At 40.5% G+C, this 14,781-nt stretch overlaps 1 protein-coding gene across 1 annotated transcript in view; it reads right to left on the bottom strand.

Moving 5' to 3' along the window:
* The window catches only part of TDRD5 (tudor domain containing 5), an 89,264-nt gene that overhangs the window by 52,360 nt on the left and 22,123 nt on the right, over positions 1 to 14,781 (bottom strand). Inside the window, exons 9-14 of the mRNA XM_066624534.1 lie at positions 11,153 to 11,365; positions 8,405 to 8,471; positions 7,584 to 7,784; positions 6,466 to 6,627; positions 4,218 to 4,388; positions 1,415 to 1,618 (exon numbers count right to left, since the gene is read on the bottom strand). Of these exons, the coding sequence (XP_066480631.1) occupies positions 1,415 to 1,618; positions 4,218 to 4,388; positions 6,466 to 6,627; positions 7,584 to 7,784; positions 8,405 to 8,471; positions 11,153 to 11,365 (1,018 nt within the window). The remainder of the gene's footprint in view (positions 1 to 1,414; positions 1,619 to 4,217; positions 4,389 to 6,465; positions 6,628 to 7,583; positions 7,785 to 8,404; positions 8,472 to 11,152; positions 11,366 to 14,781) is intronic.

Below are 14,781 nucleotides of genomic sequence, written 5' to 3'. Positions count from 1 at the left end.
TATGCCTGCAAAATATTCACTAGGGTCTAGAGTTGCAAAAATATCTGGAAGCTATACCCCAATCATGGAAACAATCTCCTAGAGCAGATTTTTTTTAGTATCAAGACCCACTGGTGCTTAAAAACAACAACACTGGTGCTGTTTTTAAAACAGCACTCTATCAGGACCCACCTAGCTTTACGAGACTTTAAAAAAGTTTCACTTTACCAGCAGCTCAAGCCTCTGTTTTATCCTTTTTTACTGGGGGAGGGGGGAACCACACTGCTTTCTGGAGTATTTGTTTTGTTATTCCATGTTCATCAGATTGGGACCATTCTGGTGGCATAGCATTCCCCTTGGCCTGCCCTGCATAGTAGACTAAGGCATGCTCACCTACTCATGCTGTTCTGTTTTGGAAATACATTTTCCTTGTCAGCTATCAGCTTGTCAGTTTTGCAACCCACCAAGAATCAAGTCTCAACTCACAGGTGAGTCCTATTCCACAGTTTGAAAACCACTGTCCAAGACCTAGAGCATCAATAGACTTCTTGCAGCTTCAGGCTTCTCTAGGAAATGATAAGGTTTGGGAATTGCTTTAACAATACAGCAAGGGGGAACATGCTAGGGCAGTGATTTTCAACCCTTTTCATCTAAAGGTACTAAAACTGTCAAGGCACAACAATAGTTTGACAACTGACAAGGCACACCATGCTGTTGGTGGGAGACTCACATCACCCAATGGCCCTACTTGTAAATGGCCCTCTCCACCAGCTCCTGCAGCACTCCTGCAGACCATTCATGGCACACCAGTGTCATGGCACAGTGACTGAAAATGGCTGCGCTAGGGTTTCAACTTATCTAAAAAGTTCGTTGTTATTTTATGCACACATGCCAATTCTTCCTATAAACCATAACCCCAATATGTTAAGTCAGAAACCACCATTAAATACTTTGTAAGCAAAAAAAATGGTGCTCATATGGGAAGAGAGTAAAAATAAGGAGTTATCTGATTACCATATGTCCTTTTTTAACAAAACTGTCAGAGACCAATCCAGATGATAATGTGGGGATTTAACCCTTTGTCCTGACCACAACTATCTGCCCCAGGAGGAAAGATGCTTTTGACATTAGTAGCAGTTTTGGTCCCAGTGCAAGAGCTATTAAAGTCATGCCTCATGACATAAGAACAATATGGCAAATATGCTGGTAGAAAGAATGCAATAAGGGAAGATTCTTGGCAAGTACGAAGAAACCAGAGGGGAGTGAACTGCTTTGGTTGAATTTTTTTTCTGCCTTTGCCATTATTTCTTTTGTTAACCCCTCCTCACTCTCTCTCTCTCACACACTGTAAGCTGTGAACTTTAGGAATACCAAGAACAGCACCCAGTCTCAGGTTATGCTATTTATCTCCCCCCAACACTGGGATAACAATAACCTGTTGCACTAGTTCTTCACTGTGTTGTGCCTCATTTTTGCTTCCTTCAGCACTCTGAGAGTAGCTGGAAAATACTGCAACGTCCGAACACAAATTAGCACCATTTTCATTTTCTTCCAAGTACTGTGAAGGCATCAAGTTCTCATCCCAGATTTCTGTGCATAAATACACTGGCTCCAGGTATGGCATCTTGGGGTCTGTATCCTAGAAAATGATGCAGGGTAAACTTGCAATACTATCACTTTTAAAGAGGAAAGAGAAAGTTTTAAAACTTATCACTGCTGAGAAAAAACCCTCCAAATTCTACTTACTAGAAATAAATTTCTAACTTATCTACAAATGCTGTTAACCCTCCTACAACACTAAAATGCACTTTACTAGTCTGTTACCGAGATCAAGAAGACCCAAGTCACAGTATTTAAATTTTAAAATGAGGAGGGATGATAAGGACTTAAATCGTAGTGTGTGTTGTGCAAGTACACAACTGACATGTCCTTTCAGGATTAGTGTTCATACTGCTGAGATTGTATCATGGAGTTGCCCTCCAATATTAATTTTGAAGCAATCTGAGACACGCACTCCACTCCAATACCTTACTCACTTTTCAAATCAAAGTCTAGAAATATGAAACAAACACAATATTGAATATTTGACAGCTCTTATTTTAAAGTGCTGCTCACTTGAAAGTTTTAGCTCCCCTGCTCTTCCAATTACTTGAATTTGGATCTGCCTTAATGCTCTTTTACAGATAAGGTCAAAAATTAAGTTTAAAGGTTGTGTAATAAAAGGATAGGCACAATTTTTTTATTTCTGTTCATAACTTATATGGCTTGTTAACAACTTCAAACACCAGATAGATAAATACAATAATCTACTGTAAAGGAACTATTTTAAGCATTAGAACATACAGGTGTGCCCCAGTATCCATGGGGGGGGGTCCATTTAGAAACCCCCTGTGGATACTTGAAACTGCAGATACAGGGATGCCCCCGCCCCCCAAAGGTGTGTAGAAACTGCACACATGCACGCAGCTTGCGCAGGGCTCAGAAGAACCTTTGGAGGTGCCACAGGGAACTCTTCCATATCTGCAGTTAAGTGAAACCACGGATATGGGATCTGTGGATAGAGGGGCCCTCCTGTATTTAAAAAAGATTAAGGGCACATCCCTTCCCCCATTTGTTAGTACAGCTTCAGTGTTTATAAGAACATTTAAAGTAATTTAGTAATTAAATGAAAGTAAAATTTTCTTTTAATAGCATTTTAGGAACAGTTACATGACCTTAAAATGGAAGTTTTCAAAAATTCATTGTAATACTTGACAGAGAAAATATCCAACAGAGATGCTCACATAAGAACTAAGTACCACAGGTAGAAAAAAAACACACTACATTCAGTGCCACATTCAATGCTGATAGGTATCCACATTTGAGACAAAGCTGGAAAGAAATACTCTTATCCATCCATGGCCAGAGTCACGTTCTCATGAACACATGGACAGTCTGTCAATATAGGACACTATACAGACACTATAACATCTGTCTATATAGGATACTAGCTTTTATGAGAGAAGTGCCCACACAAAGAATCACCCCACTGACACACTGGCTAGGTTCAGAAACAGTGCAAAACCATGGTTTTACATTAACCATAATTAAGAAACCCCACCATGATTTGAGCATTCAAACACAGATCGTGCAAAGCATGATTTAGAACTGTTTGTTTTTCTATTTCATCTCCTCATTACTCAGCTTCATACAGTTCACTCTCACCTCTATGCTGCAGCAGCCTCTTGAGGTGGAGCAACGGCCTTAGCTATGGTTTATCAAAAGTTTGTGAATTCAGACAGAACAGCAAACCAAACTGTAGTTTGCAAACCGACTTCTAGTCATGTCTTTGCGATGTGTGTCTTTGTGATAATTTGTCAACCCAACCAAAAAAGTTTTTAAGCAAGCTTGTGTTCAAACCATAACACAAACCATGGTTCCACATTACACCTGAACCACTGTATCTGTATCACTCTCTTCAGAGACATGTACCTCAAAATTCAGGTTCTTCCTTTGAAGAAAAGTTTGCCTATCCCATAGGTCTGACAGATTTATTTAGGTCTACATTTACAATAGAATATCGTTGGGCCTTGGTATCCATGGGAGATCCATTCCTGCAGATACTGAAACCCACGGATAAGCGAATTTGTGGGTCAGTTCCAATAGGTGGTTGTGTCCAGAGGTATTTTGAGGCCTAGAGAAGCCACGCATCCAGGAGCTTAGGCCAGGCCCTCCACCATGGATTTGCAACCTGCAGTGAGCATGTGGGTTCTGGATTTTCAGATAAACAAGGTGGACCGATACATCTATTATGTATTCCAGTGTTTCTCAAACTGTGGGTTGGGACCCACTAGGTGGGTTGTGAGTCAATTTCAGGTGGGTCCCGATTCATTTCAATATTTTGTTTTTAATATATTAGACTTGATGCTGCCATGGCATGTGACTGCACTGGAGGAAAATGTTACAGGTTTGTATTTTTAACAGGTTACTCTGTATATGGTTTTAACAATGAAAGTAAATGGGACTTACTCTTAGGTAAGTGTGGGTAGGATTGCAGCCTAGAATAGTTAAAAATTTTCCTGCTTGATGATGTCACTTCTGGTCATGACATCACTTCCGGTGGGTCCTGACAGATTTTCATTCTAAAAAGTGGGTCCCGTTGCTAAATGTGTGAGAACCACTGATGTATTCTATACCAACAGATTTTTATATGTATAAAACTCTATTCTTTTTTAAAAAAACTAAACAGCTTTCTGCACCTTAACTGATACCATCAATTCCTTTGGCTCCAGGTCCAAGGTCTTATGATGACAATCTTCCAAAACATTTTTTTCTTGGAAAACACACAAACTATCAGAAGAATCTGCAAAACACTCTTCTTGTTGCATCAGCTTTCTAGATTCCAAACCATTATGATTCTTAGCAAATTTCTAGAAAAAAACAAAATCAAACACACACTTTTAATGACAGTTCTTACTGCATTTTATATACCTGGCCCTGGCTCTGTACTTCATCTAATGACAAAACCAACTTGCTGAATCCAGAATGCCTTGATGACAATGGCCATAATTAACTATCCACAAAACTTGTTCCACAAGACAGAGGCAGCTTTGAATGCATTATCCTTCTATAGCAAGCTATTTTTGAAACTCCTTTCAGTTTCAAAAGCAGGTTTGCTACAAGGGTCTGCTTCTTTCGGTGAGAGGTGTCTGGCTGGCTACTGAGAAAAACAGGATGTTGGTCTAGGTCAGGGGTGCCCAAATCCCGGCCCTGGGGCAACTAGAGGCCCTTGAGGACTCCCTATCCGGCCCTCAGGGAGACCCCAGTCTCCAATGAGCCTCTGGCCCTCTGGAGACTTGCTGGAGCCCACGCTGGCCTGATGCAACTGCTCTCAGTGTGACGGCCAACTGTTTGATCTCTTACGTGAGCTGTGGGACGAGGGCTCCCTCCTCTGCTTGTTGTTTCATGTGTGTGATGCAGCAGTGGCAGTGAAGGAAAGGCAGTCCTTGCTTTGTGCAAGGCCTTTTATAGGCCTTGAGTTATTGCAAGACCTTCATTCATTCATATAAGCTCCATCTCTAATATATTCATTTATGTAAATTTATTCAAATTTGAAACGTAAATTAATTCTTTTCTTTCCCAGCCCCCATCACAGTGTCAGAGAGATGATGTGGCCCTCCTGCCAAAAAGTTTGGACAGCCCTGGTCTAAGTGGAACTTACAGCTTGATCCAAGCACAGCTCTCTTTATGAGATAAAGTAAATCTTTTGATCTCATAAGTATAAAAGCTAATAAAACAGAAAAAACTAGCTTATTTCTGTATATTTATAATGCACTACAAACTAGATTCAATGTGGAACTCCATGCTTATAAGAAAAATACACTATTGCTCATTATTATTAGTATTATCAACAGTATATAGCGCTTTTTAACAAAAAAGTTCACGAATACTAAGTAGTAATTAATAGGCTGTTTAAATAAAAGCTTCTAGTCTCAGTTTAGTTTATGCTAGAAAACAGTATCTCCAATTTTAAAAAATACTCTAAGTGAGGGCTGGCTGAAAATCCAAGAATATTCCAAAATATTCAGTCAACCACTTAAAACATTAAACTCACTTTTTCACCAAATCACCTCCCCCCCCCATCTTTCCCTCTTTTCGCCTTAAGAGGAGAGGCTGGGGTAAAGAAACAGTAAGTCTCCCTTGAATTCCTTCCCCAAACAATGCCATTTTTCTTTCTCTTTGCAGAAAAGACACACTACAAACATACATCCACCACAAGCCAAGCACACACATGTATTTGTTAGGGTTGACTGATTTTTTTTACTGAACCATTGGGTATCTTTGATGGACTGCTCTTTTACACTAAGGGTGCAATCCTATCCTGCACTGGAAACAGGCAGGCCAAGAGGCTTACGCTGTTTCCAGAGCAGGATAGGGGCCCAAAGTGGCTCAGCTAGAGGTGCGGGGAAACTCTTCCCCTTACCTCTGGATAAGGCACCCTGGCTCCTATGGGTCTCCTTGGACTTGCACCACCTCCTGAGCTGGCACAAGTCTGAGGAGAGTGTTGCAGCTTGATGTTGCCCCGAGCTCCCCGGGGGTTTGGATCTGGCGTAACTGCCGGGTCCCAGTTCTGCCACCCACCACCCGCCCTCCCCCTGCCCTGGAACGCCTCCCTCCTGCCTTCTCCCCCCATTTTCGAGTCTTGCATTGGCCGAGCTTGGCTGACGCAAGACTTGGAGCCACTGTTGGCACAGAGGCTTATGCCAGCCTCCACAGGAGCATCCACACAAGGAGGCACATTTGCCAATGAACTTGTGCTGCCCCAACGTGCAGTCTGGATTGCGCTGTAAATCTGTATTGTTTTCAACTTAAAACTCTCCTCTCCTGGACTATTCTTTAAAGGAGAGCGTTCCCTCCCTCTGCATAGCATATCCTAACTCCAGGGAAACATTAAATAATTTTTCATACTGCTCCCGGTAACACCGAATCTCCCTTCCCAATTCCCACCTGGAGCGGTATTTCATCTTCGATAGACGCTGAATCGGTTGTTCCTTGGAGATCACAAAGAGATTCCTGCTGAAGTAAGGAAGCATCTCCAGCAGTCAAACCAGACAATTGCTCTGGACTGGGTATCAAATACAAGTTGCAAGGATTTAGCTCTCTGAAACCCTATTAGAAAACACAATGAGGCAAGAGGATCAAAAATATGTTCTGTACCTGCCATTTTGGCTTCCTAACATATGATGGGTAAACCATTATTTATTTTTTGGTTAAACTATTTCTAGCTCACTTTTCGCCTTCTGGAGAGAAGCACACGAGGCAGCTTAAAAATCAATTCAAAGAAGAATGTGAATCACATATGGAACACAAGGATAATCAAAGCACAAATCAAAGCTAAGCTGGAGAACAGACTAAAGGAGAACAGATTTGTTTTCAGGCTTAAAACTGATTGTCTGCTTAAAGTTTTTCACCTTCTCACTCAGTTTCATAAATTCATTTCCATCACCATGGCAAAGCAGCTTCTGAAGGGAAACAACAAGTAGTTCCCAAACTGTAAGCCATGGCTCCCTCGGAAACTGCGGAAACCGGTCAGGGGAACCACGGAATCATCACAAAAAACCCATCGATCTATACAATGTATAGGATTGTAGCCCTAACAGGGAGCTGCAGACAATGACCCAGGTCAGGGGAGCCTACAGTCAAAAAAGCTTGGGAACCACTGGAATAGACTATTTAAGACAGATAATGCAGTCAATTTTTTTTCCTATAGTTTTTGCTTTCAAATTAAAACACACACACACTTTTATCCACCCATTATAAGCAACAAAGCCTATTTTACCAAGGTCCTTGAAATGGGAATCTCATAACAAAAGCTTGCCACATGAACTTTTGTTCTTCTTGTTCTTAAACTTAACATTTAGTATACATGCTGCCATCCAAGGTTTTTTTTGGTTTGGTGCAATCACTTGGGAAACATATGACTTTTTTACCTTGGCTTAAAGAGGCTAATCACAAACCAGTTTGAGAACCCTCACCTTCATATGCCAAATCCAATATCACATATAGTGAATGAATCATATCATATATTGAATCACCTCCACCCCAATAACGTGCCCTATTTCCACCTTGGAAGGAATATTCTCTCTGCAGATTTGCGCGTGGCCCTCTTGTCTCAACATATTGTGAAGGTAGACGTCTTCATCAGAGCTGGTGTCACAGAGGAAGAGGTGAAGGACCCCATCGATATACTCATCCACCACTCCCACCAGCAGCTTCATCCCGCAAAACCTTCGGAATTCAAGCGTGGCACAGATAGTCCAATCACCCTTGAATGAAAAAAGGATAAGAACAAAGCCAAACAAAATAGAAAAAAAATTCCAAAAAGGGGCTGCAGCAGACTTCACTTATCCATGTATAGCATAGCTTTTTATAGCATGAACAGCTACAAATGAAAAGGCTACAAAAAAGGGGTTGAATGACTATAGATTCAAATGACAACCTTTATGCAACCAGTAGCCTGAGCAAATGACTGACACTCTGGAGACAAGTCACAGAACAAGGTAGGAAAATCTAGATGTTTGGATTCCTTGCCCTCCTTTTAGCATTCAGAACGAAATGTTTACTTCCCACTCCCATTACATAAATCTATATAAAGTTTCATCTATCTACATAACAGAGATGGCCCTTTGGTTATCTTTTTTTATGTGCCAGCTATGTAAAAAGGCATGCAAAGAAGCAGTTTTAACAAGAGCCTACCAATTTTGCAATTCCCTTGCCAAAGGTTGAACATTTTTTGAAAGCAGCATTACAAACATTACAACTTTTCTGAATTCTTGTGCTGTTTGGGTATTTAACACAAACAAACATTATTTGCTTTTCAATGCTTTAAGCATCTTCTTACAAACTTCTGATGTGAGACAAGCTAAGCACTAAAATACATACATACCTCTGTGGGTTTCACCCAGGCTAAGGCACAAGGAATAGTTTGGGCAGGAAGCTTTGCATAGCAGTACCTGCAACAGAAGTCACATAATGTGTTGGCTCACACCTAATACTGAAACATGTTTGGGCATTACAAGAACAAATCTCAGAACTACCACTGGGTTTGCTGCTTCACCCCTCCTCTTGCATACTAGCTGCCTTGGGTGCTCTTCAGGGAGAAGGGTGGAATAAATATAATAAATAATTATATAATAATAATAATAATATAATATAATAAATAATACAGGTTGAGTCTCATTATTCATGAGGGTTCTGTTCCCAGAACTCATGTGGATGGCAAAAATCGCACTACAGCAAATCAATTGAAAAAACAAAGTCCCTTTGCTCTGGTGATTTATAAATAGCCTTACCGACCTTTGTGATGTTAAGATAGTCATTAAGATGACAATCCAACAATCAGTCTCTCTCCAGGTCCTTAGAAAGGATTATCTCTTTCACTTGTTCAGGGGGAAGGGAGAGGGTCACTTGGAGAGAGAATAATTGATGGATTGTCAGCTAGCTGCCCTCTTAACTATAGTAAAGGACAGTTTTCACTTAATTTAAAGGGCCCTTATCATGTTGAGATAAAAATCTCTACAACACTAAGAAAAGCATTTTAAAGGGGTGCATTTTTCCCCTTCTCCAGGGATCAGCACATTCCTTCTCATTTGCAGTGACCGTGTTGAGTCAAATTCGTGTACAAAAAATCAATGTATAACAAGGTTGGACCTGTAATCTGACTCAAACCACTGGCAAACTATGGCTTGGAAACGGAATTGTGACAAATACGGGGAGTAGGAAGGGGAAGAGAAGTAAATGCATAAGCCAGAAGATTCAAGGGTAAGATTTGGAATCCTATGCTGTCAGTGAAGCAGGTCAACAACAGCTACCTATTCATATTTAATTTTAATTTAAAAACAGACTGTGCAAGAGCAAGAACTATCAATCAAAAACAAGAACCACCACATTAAATTTAGCACCACCCCATATCTCCAAAGGCCAAATTGTCTTGGTTTGCCATCAAATATGAAATGAACACAAGAGTTTTTTCACAGGTAGGGCAACTGTTTTATCCCCACAGCAGTCAAGATCTTTAATGCCAAGATAATCAAGCAACAATTATATTATATCCCAATTTGGATCAGAGCAGCAAATTACGCCTCAGAGAGAGTTCAGGCAAAATTTCTCAGGGCAATTTTGGGGTTGCCTAGGTGTGTACCCTATGCCACTACTTGTTTGGAAACAGGGCAGAAACTCTTGCAAACTAGAGCCTGGTTAATGACCATTCAATACTGGTTGTATATACACATTATAATTCTATGCCAAGTCTGGTTTATCTGATACTTGGTGAGCTTGGCTTTTCTAAATGTTTGTGTTTCATAACAGAGAAAATTGAGGCAACTGGATCCTCCCTGGACTATCTGAACACATGTTTGTACTTTGAGGCTTACCAGAGAATTGTAGACAGATTGCTGGATATTGAATTCCAAAGTCTTTGTGAACTGGTCTGAAAGGTCTGCTCTCCCTTAAATCATTCCATCACATACCAGTTTGGGAAAATGGCAACCTAACTTTATTTGATGATAGACCCTAGAGAGCAGCGTGTTATAACTGTGGCGAGGTTTAACATTATCCCCTCAAGGGTTACTGGGAAATATCGCAAGATCCCCTACCAAGACCATTGCTGCCCCTGTAATCAGGGATCTGCTGAATCTCTTTTGCATATATTTTTCTGTTGTCCATGGCATGACAGTGCTCACTTTACCTATTTGATACCTATTCTGGTTAACAGGGGTAGACTCTCAGATATGGTGAAAACAAAGTTTCTCTTAAATAATTGTTCACCTGAGTAAATGAAAGAGGCTCAAACTTTGTGTTGGAGGTGATAAATTATGGTAAAGGATTGTGTTTTAAAGCTCCTGGAAATAGCTAAATTGTAATGTAAATTGGATATTTTAGGTTTAATTCACTTTTTTCCTTCTATTTTATGTTTTGCTGTTATAAAGGACAACTTCTTAGGCTTTACTTAACTTTGTTACCAGCAGTATTTCTTGCTGGGTTGTTTCTGAGATGTATGCCAATAAAGATTATTCTGATACAAGTGCTGACATTATTTTCCACATAAGATATTTCCCCCAAAAGTGAATTAAAACAAAGGAACAGTTCATATACAATGCTAAACCCCTTGTGCATTATCATGTTCTCCTCTCAGTTCAAATTTAGCAGCAAACTATAGTTTGCTCAGTTTCTATACAAACTTTGGTTTGCTGTTAATCAAAAGGGATGGGGATGGGGAGCGGAAGTCACAAGGGAATAAATGAGTGAGCATGGGGCTTGTTCACACAGCATCAAGTCATAATTCATAGGTATTTCTGAGCAAACCCAAGGAATCTATCCAATTACCACAAATCTGAACATGTTAAAATGCTTCTTCAGGTTTGGCAGAATGGCACAAACTGCAAATTACCTCAGGGTTAAGCAAAGTGCTTTGGTTTTCTGTAAAGGCTCAGTAGCACAACTGAATAAAGCCAAGTGATGTAAAGATCACATACTCCATCAATAAAAACAGACCTATACAAGTTTCAAAATAAGCCTTATCACTGCTCCAATAAGGATCAGAATGACTATGAAATTCTTAAGATATGCTATTTCCAACACGTTATGGGTAGGGGAGCATGTGATTAGCCAAGGAATGAATGCACAATTTGCTTACTTGAGAAATCTCAGCGAAGATTTCTGAACTATCCCCATATTTCCAAAGTCTGGATAAAAAACTTCTACTATCTGGTCATTGATCACTCGATGAATGATAACTCGGTACCACCACTTGTCTTCCGAATTCCTTGTACAGCAAAGGTGGCCAGGGCACACAAAGGCTTCAGGCATGACGTAACGGTCAGCAACATTTTTACTAGAGTAGCATCGTCTAAAAGATTATTTAAACCACAAAGATTAAGATTAATAGAAAAATGCTACTTTATAACACAAGGAAAAATCCATTTTTAAAAGAAGTTCTACTTTGTTGCCCACCTTAAAAATCAAAATGTTGCAATGCACACTTTCAAGTAGCTTGCTTTAGACATATCAGAACTACTCACAGTTCACAATAGCAATCATGATGTAACCAAGAAACATAAAGGAAACTTTCTTCTAACAATACAATGCAATCTTCCTACATCATACAGGGTGAGTCACTCAAAACATGCATCTACATTTAATGTTGACCTGTAATATTATGTATAAGCTTGACCTATTGTTGACATGATCTTAAAGTAATGTCTCTGACTTTTAACATTAATGCATTGAGGGTGTCCAGCAGAAAGGCAGGATATAAAATGTTTTAATGGAAATTAAACTTAACATAACCTACAGCTGACCAGGTCACAGGAACTGAGAATCAAGAAATTTGGTTGCAGTCACTGAGTCAACACAAAGCATTACAGGGTTGCCCCAGGAAAAACCGGTGGTGTTTTACTACACAAAGTTTATGATACACAGCCAATCCATTTTGAATGAAAGAAAGCAACTCAGCAGACTATGTGAATATAAGGCATTCCCCCCCCCCCCGTATCCTTGGTGGATACATTCCTGCCCCCCATGGATATGGAAACTAGGAGGGAACCCTATACAGAGAACCACAGTACAATGCAATACTTCTCTGTGCACCCAGCAGAAGGTTTCCTGCTAACATTCTGGCTGTGTTGCTCTATGGTCCAGGCTGCCTGCCTGTCGTGTTCCTGTTTTAGCATTTTGTAAAAGGAAGAATATGCTTGCTTGTCACCAGGGAAAAAAAGATACAGAAAGGCAATGGGCACAGGGGGTGGAGAACCACAGATAGCTAAATCTGCAGATACTGGATCTGTGGATACACCTGAATTTTCTTCCGTTTATGACATCAAAGAAAAGCCTTCCATGTGACCTCATAAATCTAAACAGTTGCCTGCCATCAATAAGCCATGCTAGTACCTAGAACCTTTGGTGTATATCCCAAATGTTCCTGGTACCAGCCACTCTTGTCCACACAAAAAGCTGAAGCCATACTGCATTTCAATAGTGCACCAGTTTAACAGGCAGACTACGTGAGGAAGTGTCCACAGCAGTTCTTTGGTCATCTGGGAGGACAGACTATCAAGAGGACAGAACTGACCTGCAACTGGGTCAGTTCAGAGATACTAGGGTTTCCACATGCTCAATTCGAACCCTCCTAAGCAGGGCTTTTTTGTAATGGAACGCACCGGAACAGCGTTCCGGCACCTTTTTTCCCCTTCCTCCTGGCCCCCACCTTTTTTTCCCTCCCTGCGGTGCCCAGCACTGCTGGCTAGGGAGGGATTCGAACCTCCAACCTTGTGCTCCACAGCCCAGCACTCTCTCCATTGGGCTATAGGAAAGCCTATTGTTAAAGTGTTCAGACTAATATATAAGGTCCTGAGCCCAGCTGGTGGCCATCAGCGCCTCAAGTATTAGTTTCAAACACTTTGAGCCTAAGACTTCCAATAGCTCAGTTACTAAAGTGCTGGTCTGTGGAGTCAGAGGTTGGGGGTTCAAATTCCCGTAAGGAATAATTTTTTTTTTTTTTTTAGGTGGGGAGGTAAATAAATAAAAGATTACACTTGTTAATCTTAAACTTGTTCTTGTAAGTGGGTTCCTGCACCTTTTATTTTTTTTTTTTTTACAAAAAAAGCACTGCCCCTGCCTCACCGCACTCAGCTCTCGCCTGAGCCCAGCCCGCCTTTCCTCTCCCCGCGCTCTGCTACCAAGCCGGTGAGGGCGTGGGGACATGTGCTGAGGAGGAGGAGGACGAGGGACAGCAAGCCAGGGAGACGGGTTGCAGCACCCAGGTTTGGCAAGAGGAGAGGGGGAAGGAAGCTGGCTGGTGCAGCCCCTGCACCTGAGACAGCCTAGGCATGTCTACTGAGAAGTAAGTCCCCTTGTGTTCAGTGGGGCTTACTCCCAGGAAAATGTGGATGGGATTGCAGCCCAAGCCTATGCAGGTCTACTGAGAAGTAAGTCCCCTTGTGTTCAGTGGGGCTTACTCCCAGGAAAATGTGGATGGGATTGCAGCCCAAGCCTATGCAGGTCTACTCAGAAGCAAGTAATTCATTCATTTTTATAGTTATTAATATAAGGCTTGGCTGATCTAAATTAAGCAAAAATTATTACTAATAATTTAGTAGCTTTGTAATGTCATCAACAGGAGATTTAGGTTTTTAACTATAAATGGGGAAGCTTAAGTGTCCTTGCTGCATTATAACAACACTTAGGAAATATGTATTCCTCTGTGCAGTAGGTCAGATCATTGTTGTCTATTAATTTTTGGTTTTTTTAGACTATATTTAATAATCACTATTATTATAATGGGGAATGGGGACATAGTACACAGGGGAAAGGGGGGAATCACAAAAGATGGGTTAATGAATTGATTAAGTTATGAAGTTATGAACCAAAAATCATGTGGTCACACACTCTCTATTGGTTCAAGGTGAGTTGTAAAATAGATTATATTCCGGTATTATATAATTTATCTATTTTACAATTCATCTTTTGTGTTTATTCTTCTGCTCCCCCCCTTGTGTGCTTATATTGCGCATTCATTGTTATCTGATCACATATTTCTTTCTTTTTTTTTTTGCACCAATCATGTTTCAATGTCTTGAGCCAATAGAGGGTGTGTGACCACGTGATTTTTGATCCATAACTTGTTTATTAATCAATTAATTAACCCATCTTTTGTGCCCCCTCTCCCCTGTGTGCCAATTGATTTGGGTTCAAACAAATCTGTAGAGTGATGTAATGTAATCATTTTTTATATTTTGCCTTCATCAATTGTTTTAACCAATATTTATTAAATGTTTTAAAAGTTTTAATTAATTTTTTTGGCTGTTACATATTTGCAAATACATGCAACAAGCCGTGATATAATCCTTGGTGTGTGCTCCAGAGGTGGTCCGTCTCTTTTTGTTCTTCTCTCTTGAAGATCTCCCCTCATTTTCTAGTTCTTAAGTAGTTGGGGAATGGGGATTCAAAGAGAGAGAAATGAGATGAATAAATAAATAAATAAAAGATTTTATTTTAAATAAATTTTTTTATATATTTATATATACATATTATATATACATATTATATATATATATAGGTATTGGCAACCTTCAGTCTCGAAAGACTATGGTATCGCGCTCTGAAAGGTGGTTCTGGCACAGCGTCTAGTGTGGCTGAAAAGGCCAATCCGGGAGTGACAATCCCTTCCACACCGGGAGCAAGTGCAGTCTGTCCCTGGTCTGTCTCCCTGGCTATGGGCCTTCCTTCTTTGCCTCTTAGCCTCAGACTGTTGGCAAAGTGTCTCTT

Source organism: Tiliqua scincoides, chromosome 4 (assembly GCF_035046505.1).
Source record: "Tiliqua scincoides isolate rTilSci1 chromosome 4, rTilSci1.hap2, whole genome shotgun sequence".
NCBI classification, from domain to species: domain Eukaryota; kingdom Metazoa; phylum Chordata; class Lepidosauria; order Squamata; family Scincidae; genus Tiliqua; species Tiliqua scincoides.
Note: the sequence above shows the minus strand (reverse complement) of the source record. Positions and strands in the feature narration are given on the sequence as shown.